Below are 19632 nucleotides of genomic sequence, written 5' to 3'. Positions count from 1 at the left end.
GCTCTTCGGCGTGCGCGATCGTAAATTATAACTTTGCGGAAGTCAAAGTACCATTACAATGCCTCCTCTACTGACACGCTCCGCAAGCGAGCGTGGCAGTATAGAAAATTTACATAGATACATACATATATGAGAAAATAAGAAATTTACATATTACAAAAAATATTTCTGAGCACAATTCGCTTTGCATATCAGTCTTTGTATACAGTCTTTTTTGGTGTGTATCTTCTTTAGGAGTCATAACATTAATGTCTTTGAATTGCAGCGTAGTATCGTTGCTTAGCACAGCGTTTGAATTCAGTCCACATGATTCATGTTTACAATGGAATTAATTCTAACAATAAATGTTTCTATTATATTGCTCCAATGTCTTTAAACGTAGTATCGGATTCTGAGTGTGTGTGTACTGCCTGGATCTCTTACGTGTGACTTGAAGAAAATCCAAAGTTTGTTCCATGTGTCAACACGAAATTGTGATCTCCAGCAGTCGAATTTTGGTGGCGTCTACCGGGGTATAAATGGTCAATGAGGGCACAGGAAACACCTCACTGCCTACGACAGGTGATGAGCTTGTCTTTTACACCAACCTGAAGACCTGCCGGCTTCCACAACACCATACACTTCAAAGCATATTGACACTACGTAAATATTTCTTGACCAGTGTTCCATCACGTTGGTTTCTTCTTTGCATTTTCAGTTCCATTTATATGAATCATGTGCTACATGCACAAGCCCTTTGCAGTTCATTAACATCTCCTTAAAATACATTTCTCGATACAATAAGTACATGAACATACAAATATTTACAATTAATCATTACATGAGATACATTGTTGTCATATAGTACATATACAGAATTAAATGAAAAATATAGTCTTTTTTTTTTTTTTACGTTACATTCAAGATCATTGTGCTGACATGTGAATTACATTACATTTAGATTGAAATATACATTTTATTTGTTAGCTCATTTTTTCCCCCCCCCCCGTTACACTTGCAACATTTGAAGATAATTGTGGCAACTCGCTAGAATATTCAACTTAAAATTCATCTTGCCTCCTGGAATGAAATTTACACATATTTCAAGCTTCAAGACAGCCCTCTGTAGGAGGATAGGTTCATGGGATGGTTGCTGACTACTTCACAAATACCAGTAAAGTGATCCCCTACAATGGACTACACAAAATAAAATATGATAAATACATGTTAACTTAATATAACGTAAAAGTTCCTATACCTAATACCGTTTCTAAGTGTGGTGTCCCCACTATTGCTGTTTCTAAGAGTGGTACCCCTCTATTACCGTTTCTAAGAGTGGTGCCCCCTCTAAATATCTTAGGATCCTACAAGTATGTACATCAGTGTGGTAAGTGAATATATATATATATATATATATATATATATATATATATATATATATATATATATATATATATATATATATATATATAGTTCAAGTCAATCATGTTCCTATAAAGTTTGTGTAGTTCATCTCCTTCCTTTCATGAGTGTCAAGCAATATAAATAAATGTTTTACTTAATAAATAAATAAATCTTCTTAGATAATTGCTGCTGCGTTCCATGCTGTATATCCATTCTGTATTTACCTTGTGGTACCTGTAAAATTCTATTCATAAATAAATATGTGTGTATGTCTCTCCATACTGTCAGATAATCACGAATTATATAATGTCAAATATTTCATCAACATGTATAAATTTTTCTAAGGAAGGGATGAGAGTATGAGCCACAACAGAGGACTGACGTTTTGTTTTCTCCTTATTCTCCTTTCTATTTAATGGTGCATCAGTTCAGTTCAGTAGATGAGCTTTAATTATGTCATTAGATGACTGCTAAATATGTTCTCTTAAATAATTCTTCCAATATGAAGTGTCAAGCCTACATAACTCCAAAAATTTCATTACAAGTTCCCATTAGATTAGTGTTAAAGTGTTATAGATTTAAATCTTCTGGTATATTTCCAACAGTGGCTGCTGTAAATAATTCTTTCCACATAAATCTATACTTTCACCTTTAGTTATAAGAATATATAAGACACCACATAAGTTATTATCTCAGGCATACCAATCTTTCAATAAATAATAATCTTTCCACTACTTTCATTCTGTATTCCATGAGTACATGTGATATAGCGTTCAAATCTAGTTTCTCTCCTCTCAACATATTCTCAATTACTCTTAACATTCTCACCTACCCATTATTCATTCTTCAAAAAATAACATATACTTATTCCTCAGCATTATATATATATATATTTTCCTCTTATTCATTACCACTTACTTTTTACTTCAACAACAACAACAATAATAATACCCTTTTCTCATCTTATATTCCATTTACCTCTCTCCATATTACTATTTATCCTCTTATTAGACTAAAATTACATTCACTCATCTCATTCAGTCACTCACATCACTCATATCAACATTACTATTATCACATGCCTCCTAAAGAAAATAATTCTGTTCAGTTCTCTGCCTCCTCTAATGTGTATATGCCTCGTCTAATGTGTATATGCCTCAATAGCAACTCCTCTTATAACCAAATATCTTATTAGCTATTGGATGGTTCACATTGCTTTCTAGACTTACCTGCATTCATTAGATTGTAAGTATCTGTATAACTTAAATGTAGGCTCATCATAACTGTATATCATATTCATTATCTTCTCCTCAGTAGCTAACATTTTACTGTATGTATTTTTTCAAATGTCTGTGTGGGTGTAGACCTCTAGGTTTATGTGTTAATGGATATTCTAATGAATAACAGCCAGGGTGTGGAATATTTGCAATTCGGTATGGTCCAGAGTATAAGATCTGCCATTTCCTGTTTAAATGTTTCAGTTTTGTGGGTTTAGGATGTGTTCTTAGTAAAACTAACTCATCAACTTGAAATGTTTGTGCTTTCCTGACACCTCTGTCATATTTCTGCTTTCTTTCCTTAGCTTTGTCACATAATGTTGTGTAAGCTTGTCTTACCTTTTCTTCTAAACTAACATGATTTGTTGTTGCTGTAAATTTAGGTAGAGGGTCTGTCCATTCATTTCTTTCTGTTTTATCCATAATTAATTCAGTTGGTGTGTACCCAGTAGAAATGTGAGTTAAATTGTTCACTATTTGTTCAAATGGTGCTAGGTATTCTACCCATTTTGTGTGCTTCTCTGGTGTGTGTGTTCTCATAAACTGTCCAAATTCTCGAAATGTTCTTTCTACTGGGTTACCTGCTGCATGAAATCTTGAAATTAAAATATGTTTAACATTCTGTTCTTCAATAAATGTCTTCCATTTTAAACTGGTAAAATATGCTGCATTATCCGTGATCATAACTTCAGGTTTTCCTATTCTTACAAAATAATCTGTTAATAGACGTCTGGTAATAGCAGTGGTAGAAACTGAACGTAAAGCATATAATTTTAAATACTTTGTGAAAACATCTAACACAGCAAGGATGTATTTCATTCCTCCACGTGCTTGTGGATAGGGTCCTGCAATATCTAAAGAAATTAGCTGTATTGGCCTCTTAGGTATGATTGGGTGCAATTCATTCATTCATGCTTGTGCGATTAGAATATTTGGCTTTCTGACATATGATGCATTTCCTAATATTACTCAATACTCTTCGCCTTAAATTTGGAAAATAGCAATATTGTATAATCTTATCTGTACATTTGGTTACACCATAGTGTCCCCAAGTTCTGTGTGTAAATAAAATAAAATCATCAACATGAGCTTCAGGTAAGCAAACACACCAATGCTGTGATTCAGGGTTTCGTCGGTGAAATAATACTTCTTTGTGTAACGTGTAATATTTTTCAAGATGTGGGTCTGTTCCTGCACGTAATTTATTCTTTATCTGGATCCACCTGGGATCATTGTCCTGCAATATGGCTAACTTCCTGCACATGTTTTTGTAGTAAGGTGCAAATGTACCATCATACATGAGTAAAATTTTGAAATCTGATGTTTGTTCTGTCACATCTGAAAATTCTTGTAGGCCTTGTGGCAAACGAGATAGAGCATCGGCTATAATGTTGGATTCTCCTTTTATATATATAATATCAAAATCATATTCTTGTAGTGATGCACACCAGCGTGCAAGACGTGGATGTAATAACTTGCATGATAGCAGGAAAGAAAGAGCTTGATGATCAGTATAAAGCTTAGTACGTTTTCCCCATAGAAAGTAGCGAAACTTGCGAAACGCCCATACTATGGCAAGTGTTTCGCGCTCGGTCACTGAATATGACTTTTCGCATTCAGTGAGCGTGCGGCTAGCAAAACTTATAGGTTTGATGACTGTTTGTTCATCTTCTACATGAATTTGGAATAAAAATGCTCCGAGTCCATAGGAACTTGCATCTGTTACTAGGCAAAAGTCTGACATCATGTCAGGATGACATAACAACGGTGCATTAACTAAAGCATCCTTAATCGCTTCAAAATCTGTCTGACAGAACTCTGTCCATTTCCAAATATTATTTCTTTTGAGTAAAGATAGAAGATGTGGACTGTTAAGAAGGTGGTAGGGTACAAATTTCCTGAAGAATGAAGATAGACCAAGAAAGGCTTTGAGTTGTTTACGATTCTGTGGGGATGGAAAATTCTTTATTGCATCAATTTTTCTTGAGTCTGGAGAAATGCCTTCAGTTGATATGATGTGACCAAGGAATTTGATTTCTTTCCTCCCTAATTTCGTCTTTGATAAATTGATAGTGACACCTGCGTCAGAAAATTTAGTCAGAAGTTGCTTCAAAAGATTTACATGTTCTTCCCAAGTAGTGGTGGCAATGACAATGTCGTCAACATAAACTGTGATTTGCGATAACAATTGTGGTCCAAGAACAGCATCTAAGGCTTCAATAAATACTCCAGCACTCACTCGTAGACCAAAGGGTAGAACACAAAATTGATAACTACGTCCCTCACATAGAAATGCAGTGTATTTACGACTGTTTTTATGGAGGTTCACCTGCCAAAATGATGAGCGGAGGTCGATATTGGTTAAATACTGTACATTATGAAATTTTAAAAGTTGTTCTTCCAAATTAATAGGTCGTGTGTTGATTGGGATTATAACTTTGTTAATTTCTCGTGCATCCAGCACTAATCTTACACTACCATCCTCTTTATTAACTGCTAGGATCGGACTGCAATATGGTGAATGTGACCTTTCAATGATACCCCAAGCTTGCATTTTTTCAATCTCTTTCAAAACTGCGGGTTTCTTTGACCAAGGAATATTATAATATGTTCTACAGTATGTTTTGTGTGGTTTAACATCCATCTCATAAGTATAGCCTCTAATAATTCCAGGTTTCTCCACAAATACCTCAGCAAATTGCTGCAAAACTTCAAGTAATTCAAGTTGTTGTTCCTTCGTCAGATATTCAGATTCTGTGCATTTCTCATATAAATCATTAGGTTTAATTCCCTGAGATACAGCTTCATTAAAAGTTAAATCACATATGTTTATTGCTGGTGGATACACAAAATGTAACTGTTCAAATTTACCTTGTTTACTGTTTAAGTTTTTACCCTGTGTTAACTCTATTGTCAGTTGTTGTTGGTTTACGGTTAAATGACATTTCCCTTTTCCTAAATCTATGATTGCTTGATATTCATTCAAAAAGTCAATTCCTAATATGCAATGCATAACTAATTTGTCTACTACCAGAAAACTGTAATTGAGTGGTATATTTGAAAATGTGAAGTTAATTAGCACTTGAAATTTCACATTCTTTGATTTGTTACCGGTGGCACTTATAATGTGACAATTCTGTACTGGCAATGTTTGTATGTTCATTATTTGTTTGAGTTCATTATATAAGGACATTGAAATGACACTTGCTGCTGCTCCTGTATCTAACATTACTTCCACTTCATAACTACCAATCATAACTCGTGTTATAGCCTGAATAATCTTATTTGTTTTACTGGTACTATTAAAATCTACATCCTGATATAATTCTTTTTCTATTTTCTTACTGTCATCATATCGGAGAAAACAAATCGTCGGTTCCGTTGCGCTCTGTTCCCTACTGACCGTAACTCGAGCGCTTAGCTCGGTCGTCGTTCGTTTTCCGGCAAATTCGGTTGTTGCTGCGGGTTGGGTTCATTGCCCAACTCAATAATATTTACATTTCTGTCGCGCGTCACCCAAGTATCAGCTGTTTGGTTGTTGACATTACCCCGCGTCGCATTGGAAGTTCCGTTAGGTACAAATTGAGGGTTGCTGTATTGCATGTGTCGTGGCGGTTGTCCATTGTGATTTCCCCATACATTATTTCGCCCATGACTGTAACTGGTGTTGTCATTACTGTTATTCCTGCAATACATGTTTGGATGTTGTTGGATGTTGTTTCTCTGAAAATATCCTGGATGGTACCTGTTATCCTCTCTTTGATCTCTATAATTTCGGTTCCTCCTTCTGTTGTTGTTATTTTGAATATAACTGTTATTGTTCTGATTGTAATTATTGTTCGGATAACCATTATAGTAATAATTACTGTTTCCATGCCAATGCTGCGAGTTGTTTCTCCTAATATTGAATGGATTTGCCCCAGTGTAGTGTGAAGTGTTTCTTTGAGTGTTTTGTTGTGGTGTCGGAGGCGGATTCCAATAGCCTCTGTCATTTCTGTTGTGCGTACGCGAATTGCTTGGATGGATCGGATACAATTGATTGAGATTCCTGATCTCATCTCTGTAAACAACATCTATCTCATCAACATAACTGAAAAAATTCTTTATGTTGTCCTCGGACACTCCTATTAATTTATCACGGTAAGGAAATGGTAAGTGGCTTTTAAGTATTCTAATTACATCTGGTAAATCTGCTGGTTTTGTCCAATATAATGTTTTGTCTAGGTAGCGTTCAAAATATTGTCGTAAAGTCTCTTTCTTCGGGTTGTAAATTTCTGGATTGTATACTTCTCGTTTTAAACTTTGCTGTTCTGTGATCGACCAGAATTCCTCAAGAAATGCTTGTTCAAACTGTTCAAATGTTAAACATCGTCTTTTAATTGCTGCTCCCCACTTAGCTGCTCTTCCACGTAACAAATTTGTAACATATCGAATTTTGTCGGCTTCTAACCAATGTCTCGGGAAAATACCATCAAAAGAGCGGATGAAAACAATCGGATGCACTTTGTCTTTCTCATCACATGAAAATGTCTGAAAGTATCCATGTCGTACTAATGTTTCATCAGCTACTCCCGATGGTATTATGGGTCCTGTATTTTGTGTCAAACTGTGCATAATATGTGGTGATGTCTGATAGTAATTTTGATCTTGTGGTAGCATTGAAAATGGTTCATTGGGATTTGTATCACTCATTGGTAATTCTATTTTCGGCTGTGTGCTGGGTCTAGCATTATTATGAGTCTCATTTATGTTTTGGTTGTTTGTTATGGGTTTTGGTATCACTGACGAACTTGGTATTACATTCTCTTTAAGTTTACGTACCTCTTTCTGAATATTATCTGTTTCTCCCTTTACTTGTTCCTTTGTCTTATCTAAAATGATCTGTGTCATTGTCTCAAACTTCTCATCTAAATAATCATCACATAATTTGCATTCATGTACAAGTTTTTCTGCTAGAGTTGTGTCATTCTTTAAAGATGCTACATCTGCTCTGTCTTCAAGCTTTTCTAACTTTTCCTGTAAGGATTTCTGCTCCAATGTTACATCATTTAATCTGTCTGAAAGGTCTGTAATCGTCAGGTCTAAGTGTTCTTGGTTTATTTTTACAGAATTGTGTGACTGTCGTAATTCGTCAACTTGGGTACTGGTTTTCTGTTGTTCAAAAACTACTGTTAACAATTTCTCATTACATCGTTGTAAGTCAGTTTTTGTCTCGTCACTGAATTCCACAAATACCTTTTCTTGTCTCGTAACCTTGTCTGATAAGTCAGTAAATTTCCTTCCAAGACTACTGGTGGTTTCTGTCAAGTCGGCAATTTGTCTCGATTGTTTTTCAAAATTTTGTTTTATGTCCCGTGTCAGTTCATCGAATTTAGTGTCAAATTTCCCAATGTCACGTTTTAAATTGTCATTTTTCTCGTCTAAAGCGTCAAATCTTTTGTCTAAAGTGTCAAATTTTCTGTTTTGGTCACCAAGTAACTTCAGAATCTGGTTGAGCATGTCAGAGTCCTGTGTCTTAGTTTCGTCATTTTTTCGTGTCTGATTGATGTCTGGTTCTGAAGTTGACGTTGTCAATGTCACGTTTTGTCGCGTAGTACTCACTCTCCATTCGCCTGTATATCTGTTTAAATATAGGGGTTGTTGTCTTAATCGATCTGGTAAAATTATGTCTTGAACATCCTCCCTATTAAGTTCAATATTCATTTGACTGTCGGACATGTTTTGCAATGTGTCACTTTCACTAAGCTCGTCCGCGGAAACAATTTCTACGCGTCTAGCGTCCATCTTGCGATTTTCATAATTAATTGCAAATAAAATTTTCCAATGGTAAAAGAAATTTTTTTTTTTAAATATGATATGTTGAAATCTGAAATTTCTCTTATGGAAATGGATATTTCTATATGATTTCTAATTAGAAATTGACTTATTAAATTGGCACTGAAATTTCCCTCGCACAAATAAATGACTGCGAATATGCTCTTCACTTATCATTTGCAATAATAGTAGTAAATCAATTTTAACTACAATTTGAAAAAAATAATTTCGAAATAAATGGATCGGAATAAAGGAAGTACAGATGGCTGCTTGAAACTGGAAAAAATGCAAATTGCTGTACTCACCATTTTTTCTTTGTCAGTCTTATGTTGCAAATGTAGCGTCAAATATACAGTTTTCAATCCAAATTTTTCTTTCGCGTCCGTGCAAATTATTTTATGGAACGTTATTCTTTTCCATTTTTTTTTTACCAAATTAATTTCCTCAACATGAAAATGAAAATTAACACAAATTAATAACAGGAAAACAATATTGTTGTAAATTTCATGCACGTAACATTACAATTTAAATGAATGAGACTTAGTCCAAATTCATTTTCTGATGCTATTAAGTGGTTAAAATTAGATAAAATGTCCAAAATTTATAGTAACTGCACTTGTATCAAATCCGAAAATTGCACTTGTATCAAATCCGAAGATTGCACTTGTATCAAATCCGAAGATTGCACGTCCTGTCACTAGGACGCCAATTGTGGTGTTACCTTTTTATTTTATTATCTCTTCTTCTCATTAATTATTGAAACAACATCACTTTGACATGTAATTTTAATTTTCACCAAAAGCACATTCAACACAGCGGGAAAATACACGTCTTTCGTCTCTAGACAAGAGAGAGAGAGAGAGTCCTCCATTAGTTCTTAAAAACAAACAACTACGCAAAAAAAAAGAACAAAATTATTTATAAAATCGGTCGCTGGCGCAGCGCTCTTCGGCGTGCGCGATCGTAAATTATAACTTTGCGGAAGTCAAAGTACCATTACATCGTGCTCGTATTTGTTTCGGCAAAATTGCCAGTTGTTAGGTTATACGTTACGTATTGTATTGGTACATAAATTTGTATACACCACCTGGGGAAAAAGTAGTTTTGTTTCAATTATCGTTTGTAATATTAATTGTTTTCTTTAATATCAAATGTATTCTTATACACTCAAAATTTACATGCTACGTACTGTGTGATTGTGATTTATTGTAATGACTGTACAGAGGATACAGCCAGTTGGGGTTATTACGAGTAATTCCTCGAAACATAAAATTTTCTCTTGTGCTCGTAGCTGCAACCGAGGTGCGGGTGTAGGTTCCCGGCACGAGTTCTCGCAGTGCCCGAGTGTACACTGTGCTTTCTGGTAAAAGACGGGGTAAACTTTCGGCCGTCTGCCGAATGCACTGTGGAGTGCCGGAGACACTAGCCAGCTGACGGAGAGGCGTGAGGGAAGATTCGCACGGTTGCCACGGGCCGTGTTCCGCGGAGCGGAGGACGGCACCGTTGCTGCGAGACGGAGCGGGCAGTCTCTCCTGCCGTCTGCCTCCGTCGCTGCCGTCTCTGTTCATCCGGTATCTAGTTCGAACATTAACCGCCTTTTCCTCCCCTCTGTATTCCCATATTTCACGGACACTCCGGTTGGCAGACTCCCCACAATCCGGCATACACGAGCCACCGTTTACGCTGTACTGTCAGAATGTAGTCAGAAGTTCATTTTACTTCTCTCTCGTGTCGTAAACCACCTCCTTCCCGTATCCCCCTCGCCCGTCCTGGACACGGGGTGCCTCCGTACCGGAGGACCCGGGGTGGGGCGGGTGCCGGGCTGCGTCGTGTGGGTCGTGTAGTGGTTAATAAAAAAGGAAAAGAGAGAATAAAAGAAAAAGAAAAAAGGTTGAAAATGTGGGAAGAAATGGTGAATAAAAAGGGGGTTTTAAAATCGTAAATGACCGTGAAAAAAGGAAAGAATGAAATGCAAATCGGACTTTGTATTACAGAAAAGCTATAGTTGGGGTGGTCCTTGTGGCGTTTTTGAGCAAAAGTTAAACCAATTTCCACTACAAAACTTACTGAAAAGAAACAGAAAATAACAGAATGTAACTGACAGGGGGAAGTGGCGTAGATGAGAGATCATCCTTTACCAGGTTAACTTGTCTTCTTTCGGGCGGCGTCCAGGTCTTCAAAAATCTCCTTCATTTCTGCGTGAAAAGTCTGCTCCGAAATCTTGCAATAGTCCACGAATCACTAATTTATACCAATTAAAGTCATCTTGATACTGTATGCAATTTAATTTACTTTGCTACTTCCATCCTCCGAATTTCTTAACAACTTCCACAACATGTCTACACATTAAAATCAGATCGAGACTAGCTAATAAGTTTTTTTAACGTCTTCATCAGATCACGTCTGCCTTAAGCTCCGGCTATCAAGAGACAATAAAGAAACGGATAGAAAACAAAAAAAGAGTTACAATTTTAGTAGTTTCTCTGCCATCGAGCGCTCGTACCACTGCGACTGGATATTTTTTTATCTGAGGGAACGAGTGTAGCGCGGCAAAATTCAAAGTCCCGCTACATTCGGGTCGAGGGAGGAAGCGGGTAAGGGAAACGGCAGCACCTCGAAGGGAAGAGACAGGTGCACCGGCTGGGAATGCAGGGGCGAAGGATGGCAGCTGTGCGGGCTAGGCACGTCGTACGAGGGTGTCGGAGGTGGTGGGGTGTGGCGAACGGTAAAGGTGACGTGGAGGCGTAGGCACGGGGAGGTCTGGTACGAAGACAGAGGAAGGGGAAAACTGTAGTAAGAGGGTGTGGGTACAGTAAGCCAGCAGAAATTGAGCCCGGGAGGATTACGGGAGTGAAGGACGTGTCGCGAGGACAACTCCCGTCCCCGTAGTTCAGAAGAGCTGGCACTCGTACCGGCACCGGTCGTAAAGAGGTCTCCGAACTCGAGCACGTCGTGCTCGGCAGCCCGTCATACTGCCGGGTGGTCCGCTCTGTTCTCGTCCGCAGTTTGCCTGCGGTGCTTCGTTCCGGTGGACAGCCGGTCGGTTGTCGTGCAGACGTAAAAAGGTGTCCGACAATTGCGACAGAGTCGCTTTGTGACTTGCCCGCTTTCGGAAGTGGATCTGCCTCTGACGGCACAGGATAAGCCTACGACACTACCGGAGTGGGATGCGCCGGTGGGTGAATCGGTCACGCCTCGCACGTGGGTCTTCTTCAGGGGTACGAATTGTTTCAGTTGCCGCAGTCCAGCGTGACACTGGGTGACGAGGGGGCGGGCGGAGGTGCGGTCGGAGCAGTCGGAGTACTGGAAGTCGACATCCGGGTGAATGGGTGAAACGGGTGGGAGAGGAGGAGTCGAGATTGTAAATTGCAGATCGTGAAGATCTCGTCGGTGAACGTTAAAAGACGAGGGGTTTGAGTTTCTGGAGGCTAGGAAGGTTTTCTGTAGACGACACACAAACAGGTTGCCACAGGAGGGTGGCGTGCCCCGGGACGGCACGTTTACTGCCGTGCGGCCTCCGTGCGACACGCCTGCCCTCCCACTCCTCGCCTTCACCTTTCCCTTCGGCGTCTTTGTGCCTCCGCAGTCACTTTTGCAGATCGTTTTAAATATCTGAACTCTGCAACTCTGCCGTCGTGAGTAATAGCAAATTTTTGAGGCGAAGATTCCGGAAGATGCATTTAGTTTTCTCGTATTCGTTCACTATTGTGCACGCGTTGGCACACCCCTCCCGGGGTTCGGTCAGTGTGCCGGCCCCTTACGGAACTGACGTGGCGGGTTTACGGCGAGGGCCGGTGTGCGGGCTGGCTGGCCCGGTCGTGGTTTTTAGGGGTTTCTCGCACCCGGGTCGGTGGTTACCAGTTCGGTACCCGAGTCCCCCTCAGTTACACGATTTGCAAACATTTAAAAATCGACATCGCTATTCACGTGACCGACACTATACGCAGACGACTGGGGTACACGTATTCCGTCCTGGGGGTTACGGGGTGACGACAGAAAGGTCATCGTGCCGTTCCCTAAATTAACTGTGCCAAATTCCGTAGTAGAGATGTCGACCCTTTGTAGATGCGGGATGAAAGCACGAGAAAACAAAGAAAATTCTCTAACGGCAGTGTATTGTGGGGCACTTTCTCACTGAAGAAAAAAGTGCGTGTTTCACAGGCGCGAGTAATAAGGATATTGCCTGCCGGGTCCACTGCAGAACCTCTCGTAGAAGCTGTCGAAACAGTTGCGCATTCTGACGACGGCCCCACAATTCGTTTAACACCGCACGAAGTTTTTTGCGGACAATAGTAACAATTGAAAAAATGTCGAAGAATCTCTGTTCACTTATCCAGTTATGCAAAGAATCTGATAGGCTATAAAATTCACTTAATAAGTAAATTGAAATTACATCCACTCGACAGTTCCTTCTTACTACATTAAAGGAGAGGGACTGAACAAACTAAAGCACAAGTTGCTGTCTGAGAACAAATTAGCTCTAGCCAGTCACGTAAATCGTCAGTGCTGCAGTGTTTTCCACTTAGCGAGTGTCCTATAGGCGTACAACTGACTCGTTCCGTATTGTAGTGAGAGATTGCAATTGCCACAGAGATTAGACTGCTACTCACCACGTAGAGGAGTGTCGATCTGTCAGACAGAGTCCTTCATCAGATGCAGACGCACGCGCACACACACACACACACACACACACACACACACACACACACAACAGAGTGTGGCCTCGAGATTGGGAGACACCAGGGGCTACATGCATGTGAATTGTGAATTTATGTGGTTTTTTTTCTGTCTCTGAGGAAGCGCTTTGAATGGCAGTCTACCTTATTTGCATAAGTTTCACATTCATAAAAATATTATGATTTACCTGTTTCTTGTTCGTAAAAAGTAAAAAAATCAAAAATTATTCTACGTATAAGAGAACAGTGGACGTGTGCCGCAGTCTGTCGGCATTACGAACTCTCTGTCCGATCCGCAGGACGAAGTGAACGAGCTGTACGCCCAGCTCGCCCACCGCGACAGCGCCGACGGCTGCGCGGACCCGGATGCCGAGGCGGCTCGCCGGGAAGCGGAGACTCGGCGGACGGAGCTGGAGGCGGCGAAGGCGGAGGCGCGCGACCTGGCAGAGCGGCTCGCAGCCGCCGAGGCGGAGCTCCGGGAGGCGCAGGTCCGTACCTCTGCGGGAGGGCGCCGGGGGGGGACGCGTGCGGTGTCGTCTCGGGTGAGCGAGAGACGGGGCGCCGGACGTACCGTAGTTGCAGGTTTCCTAGCAGTACTCCCCGTTACAGACGGGTGGAATTTGGACGTCACACTGGTGGGTCCGTAGCGGCGCTCAAACCTGCGGATTGTGCCACTTATAATTGACCGTTATAGCGCAACCGTGGTGTATCGAGAGAGAGGGTTTGGACGACAGACTGAGGGTGGAAAGTTTGGAAAAGCTCATCGTGCAGTATTCTACTGTACTATCGGAGAGATTTTCCTAAATGGGGACAAACCACAATAAAAGAGCTCCGAGATGATAAAGAGTAGAAAAAGTGACATTGAAATATGTCCCAAAATAGAGAGGGAGGTATTCCCACTTGAAAGTAGAGGTAAGATATTTGACAGTGCTTGTTTCAGTTATTGAAGGCACACGTGTGAGCACAACAGACCTAAGACCTATGGGAACGTTCTGTGTGGACTAGTATTTTAGCCCCACACTTCAGCAACTGTCAATCCTCTGCGTTTGGGCGGGGATTACTGGCGACTTCCTCGTGGGACAGGTTATCCTTCCAAAGTGCCCCACGTACGAGGCATATCTGCACTCCCTGTGGCTTACTGTCTCCCCTGCCAGATGTGGCTACTGCACGAAGGTGTTCCAGTTCGCTTCCCCATTTCTGTTCGGAGGCGTGTCGACCGCGTCTCTCCTGAAAGACGAATCGGACGAGTCGGTCCGGTCGTACGGCCTACCCGGACGCTGGACCTCGAGCCTTTAGATCTGTAGCTGAAAGAAGTCGTGTATGCGGATCCCGTTCCAGATGTGCAGACACTGAAACTGTGCACTTGTGCTGCCTGTGACGCCATTTGATTGTGAGGTGGCACATTTGAACTTGCGTGTGCCACTGTGTCGTTTTCACAAACGCTTAAAGCCCGTGGGAGGAGGAAGGGAGGACTTAGAAAGCCTTATCTAATGGTGATATTACGAGAGCGTGTCGTACACTCCGTCGAACTTAAAGGGCGCAACAAATTGACAAATATCCTGTAGCAGAGACACCGTACTTTTCTCTTGTTTCCCTGTTAGGGAACAGTAGAGAAATAGTGTGAAAGTGGTGCAATGAATCCTCTGTTGAGCACGTAAGTGTGCAATGCGGAGTAATCTCGTAGATCTGGACACGGTCGTAGGACGGGTCGCCGGTGTAGGACTCTAGGGATTCGACGACCGAGCTGGTACGTTTGCCACAGATACCCGGGCTCTAGGAGGGGAGCGTGCCGTGTCGAAGGAGTGGCAACTGTCGAAGTACATATGTCGTCACTCGTCGCGTCAGTTTTATGAGGACTGTGGTTCGAGTTTTGGCTTCGGTGAGGTTTATGCGGATACCGAAGTGTGTGGCTTCGAATTTAGAAAAGACTGGGCAAATTTGAGGCAGGGAAAGGAGATAAGCTGTCGCAGGAAGTGGAGGAGCTGTTCTTCCCCACGAGTCCAGACTGCAGACACACGGCGGACAGATGTGTACCGAGCCGGGGCTCGTACGGAGGCATTTGTGTGGTTGTTTCTCCGTCACTCCATTTGTGAGGGAAACAGGAAAGGTAACGACCGGGAACGATACGAGGTACTCTCCACCAAATACTGTGCGGTGGCTCACAGGGCGTGGGTGTAGGTGTAGATTGTACTGCTCGCTCGGCCTATCTTCTGTCCGGCTCTGTACTGTTCTCACTCTGTCCTCACAGAGGTTGTCACCCGCTTGCTGGTGTGCCGTCTGGTATTTCCTGCTCTCCCTGATGCCTCCTCCATCACGGTCACGCGTCACCCTCACGAAAATATTATGTTAACGTACATTAACTTGACCGGAAACTAAATAATCGGAGTACGATTGTATATGCGGTTTGAAAGCTAGTGCGGCAGACACCCACCACTCCTCGTGAGGTCAATATTTTAAGAAACTATTACGGGAACTACCCTAGGTAGCTCGCAAAGTTTCTCGCAAATGACCCTCGTTCCCATTTGATGCTGCTACTGTTTGTTAAATTGTGGTAAAGGTCTTATCAAACCCAACATAAAAAATTAGTCATCAGTTTTCAGCTGTCGTATTTACTAGATTCGTCAGCTCAGTAACTGGAGTGAAAGGGAAACAGACATTATATATCATCTCGTAACAGAGACACTCGTATAATGGGTTACAATCTAGTCCATTTGTGTAGAATTTAAGTTCAGGCCAAATATCTTCCTTGTTTAATTGACTCAGGGTTAATGGTTTGTCAAAAATGTGATAGTGGTTTTTTGTATTAAATGACACATTACTTTCTTCGGGAATAAAGTAGACGACTCACCGGATGGCAGAAGCTCTGCTTCGTCGGTAGGCTCACGGACAGGAGGTACAAAACTTGGCTAACTTTCTAGGTGCAGGAAAAACGTGCGCACAAACACACACACACTCACTCACGTGGACACATCTGTCTCCCTACACTGTGCTCAGTCAACTGACCCACAGTGAATGTACTAGGGTGAGGTGGGGGTGTGTGGCGGGGTCAGCCGAGGGACTGAGAGAGGCAGGAGGTGAGAAGGGGGTTGGGGTGGCTTCTGGGAGAGTGGGGAGCCGCCTGTGGGTTTGCTAGGGCTGCAGGTAGAGTGGGCAGTTGGCAGACAGTAAAGTAGGGCGTGGGGTAACAGCACACAGCTAGCAGATGTGGCGACAAAAATTGGGCAGTGGTAGCGGGGCAGGGGATTGTGGACACACACGTGTTCACGCAGGCGTGCATGCGCGCCCGCACCCACCCACACACACACACACACACACACACACACACACACACAAACACACAGGCTATTGGGTGGGTGGGGAGTGTGGAGAGGCAGCAAGTTTAATCCAGAAAGGCTATGGGAACAAAGGATTTGCTGTAAGGATAATTCCCATCTGCGCAGCTCAGAAAAGGTGGTGTTGGTGGTGGTGGTGGTGGTGGTGGTGGTGGTGGTGGTGGTAGGGATGCAAATGGCACGCGGTGTGAAGTGGCCATTCAAATCTTGCACGTTCTGCTCTGCTAACTGTTGTGCTACTGGGTTATCTGCCCTGTTTTCGGCAACAGTTTGGTTGGTTGCCATACGAATGTAAAATGCTGCCTGTGCAGCAGAGCTGCTATGTAACGTGGCTGCTTTCACAGGTGGCCCGGCCACTGATGGGGTAGGATAAGCCTGTGATGGGACTGCTGGGTGGATGGGTCTTACACAGTAGTACGATCCGTTTGGCAGGGGATTAGGGGTGGGAGTGGCACAGAGGTGGACTAGGTTGTCGTTGAGCTCAGCTGGGCAGCAGAACACCACTTTGGTAGGGGCCGAAGTATCTCGGATAGAGTGTTCCTCATTTCAGGGCACGATGATAGATAATAAAAGCCCTCATGAAGGATGCGGTTCGGTCGTTCCGGTCCGGGGTGATATTGCGTGACGTGGAAGGTGCTTCTTTTTGGTCGGTTCTCATTATGGATGTGAGGATCGTGCACGTGTGAGGATATTGTGCAGGAAATCTGTTTGTGAATTAGGTCTCGAGCGTATTGCCTGTCTGTGAAGGCTTTCGTAAGGTCTTCAGCCTTCTGGGGAGGGGGAGTTCTCATTACTGCAGATGTGCGTACCACGGGTGGCCAGACTGTACAGGAGGGATTTTTTGGTGTGAAAGCGGTGGCAGCTGTCGAACTGCGAGTACTGTCGGTAATTGGTGGGTTCGATGTGGACTGAGATGTGGATGGAGTCATCTGACAGGAGGAGGCTGACATCTGTGCCTCGGGTCCAAATTATAAAGATGTCATCAATAATTCGGGAAACTATGAATGTTTTTTCTAGGGAGCCCACGAAGTGGTTGGCAGAGGAGGGTGCCGTGCAGGTGCCCACGGGTATGCCACGGATTTGTCTTTATGTGTGCCCCTCAAATGCGAAGTTGTTACGGGTCAGAATGCAGTCGGTTAGGTGGGTTCGGAACCTGCAGTGTGCCGGGAGAGGTAGTGTCCGATCGCGGCGAGCCCGTGGGTACGAGGGACGTCGGTGTCTGCGGTGGTCCCGTAAACATTGACGAGTATGGATCTGGGAGGTAAGAGTGTGGATCCGGTGCAGAGCCGGTGCAGGAAGTGGTCGGTATTTTCAGTACGGGAGGCTAGGTTTTGGACAGTTAGTCGGAGATGTCGATCGAAGAGGGCTCGGACTCTTTCGACAGGGGCACTGTGATCGGCCGCATTGGGGAGCCCGGGATTGTAAGGTTTGTGGATTTTGGGGAGCATATAGAAGGGGTGTGTATGTGGAGTGGTGTCGGGGTGAGTAGGGAGATGGATTTGGAGAAAAGGCTCTGGGAAGGGGTTAAGGATTACAGCAGGGATTGGAGGTTACGTCGGACTTCTGGGACGGGATCACTCTGGCAGAGCTCGTAGGAGCAGGTGTCGGACAACGGGCGGACACCCTCTGCTAGGTAGTCACTCCAGTTCGTCGAAACATTGGCGGAACCTCTGTCTGCCGGGAGGACGGTGAGGTCAGTACCCGTTTTCAGGTTGTGTAGGGCAGTCCTTTCTTCTGTCGAAAGGTAGTTGTTCTCAGGGAGGAACGTGAGGAAGGATGCTGAGGCCAGGGCGGAACTTAGGAATTTCGGAAGGTGACTGGGGGACTGTTAGTTGGGAGTGTGGGATTGGATTGGCTTTGGTTGGAGGGGTCGATGGCAAAGAAGTGTTTCCACTGCAGGGAATGGGAAGCGGAGAGGAGGTCTTTCACAGTTCCAACTGAACTACATCCTTCATCAGGGCTCTGATTGTCTATCGTCGTGCCCTGAAATGAGGGACATCCTATCCAAAATACTTCCGGCCCCTACCAAAGGGGTGTTCTGCTGCCCACCTGAGCTCACCAACAACCTAGTCCGTCCCTGTGACACTCCTAGCCCCCCCCCCCCCAAATCCCCTGCCACAGGGTTCGTACCCGTGTGGAAGACCCAGATGCACGGCCTGCCCAGTGCACCCACCCAGCACCACTTACTCTTGCCCCGTCACAGACTTATCCTACCCCATCGGAGGGCAGGCCGTCTGTGAAGGCAGCCGTGTTACGTGCCGGCACTGCTGCAATCACTGCTCAGCATTTTGCATTGCTACGACAACGGACTGGACGTCAACTAGAACGAATGGCCACCACCGAACTTGCCAAAAATGATGTGGACCGACCAGTGGCACAACAGGCAAGATTTCAGTGGATGTTTCACAACCTGTGCTATCTGGATCCTCCTCACCACCCTCAAGCTTTCCTGAACTGTTCAAACAGAAGTTATCCTTACAGCAAAGAGCTGGCAGTCGACTGATTGCAGTGTAAAGGGACAGTTGTATGCATGTACATGTGTGTGTGTGTGTGTGTGTGTGTGTGTGTGTGTGTGTGTTTTTTTTTTTTTCCTACAGCTAGAAAAGGGAAGTGCATCCCAAAAGGCTCCGTAGCTTTCATTCTTGCGCCTATCGATGACACAGTGCTTCTGCCTACCAGTGTGTCATCTTTTTTGTTCCTAAATAATTTGTAAATTTCAATGACTTTCCATAGATTACATTACTTTTTTCATCCGTATTGTAAATGTCATCTTAAAACTCACATAAGCTGTCAGTACTTGCTGTAGGAGCATATTTTTTATGCATAACTGAACAGTGAGAACCAATTTTTTTGTACTCGGCCAGTGAGAAATTTTTAAATAGCTAACCGAGATCTAGTCTCGCAAACTGTCACCCGTCCTATTCCCCCCCCTCTCCCGTGTTGCAGGGGCACGCCGAGGCAAACGGCAGAGAGGAGTTCCTGAGGTTCCACGAGCAGGCCGCCGCGAAGGCGAAGAGGGAGCACGACGAGCGGGTCGCCGCGCTGCAGTACGTGTCGCCGCCTCCGCCCGTCCGTAACACCTCGCGGGAGGAACTGCCGTTACCGGCAGGACCCCCGTCGTGCACCAGTTAGTGAGAGTGGAAAGCTGAG

At 43.3% G+C, this 19632-nt stretch overlaps 1 protein-coding gene across 1 annotated transcript in view; it reads left to right on the top strand.

The window, feature by feature from the left end:
- LOC126109687 (plectin-like) overlaps nt 1–19632 on the top strand; it is a 247037-nt gene that overhangs the window by 106144 nt on the left and 121261 nt on the right. Inside the window, exons 11-12 of the mRNA XM_049914737.1 lie at nt 13450–13638; nt 19429–19529. Coding sequence (XP_049770694.1) covers nt 13450–13638; nt 19429–19529 — 290 coding nt within the window. The remainder of the gene's footprint in view (nt 1–13449; nt 13639–19428; nt 19530–19632) is intronic.

The sequence above is a fragment of the Schistocerca cancellata genome, chromosome 12 (assembly GCF_023864275.1).
Source record: "Schistocerca cancellata isolate TAMUIC-IGC-003103 chromosome 12, iqSchCanc2.1, whole genome shotgun sequence".
Classification (NCBI taxonomy): Eukaryota; Metazoa; Arthropoda; class Insecta; order Orthoptera; family Acrididae; genus Schistocerca; species Schistocerca cancellata.
Note: the sequence above shows the minus strand (reverse complement) of the source record. Positions and strands in the feature narration are given on the sequence as shown.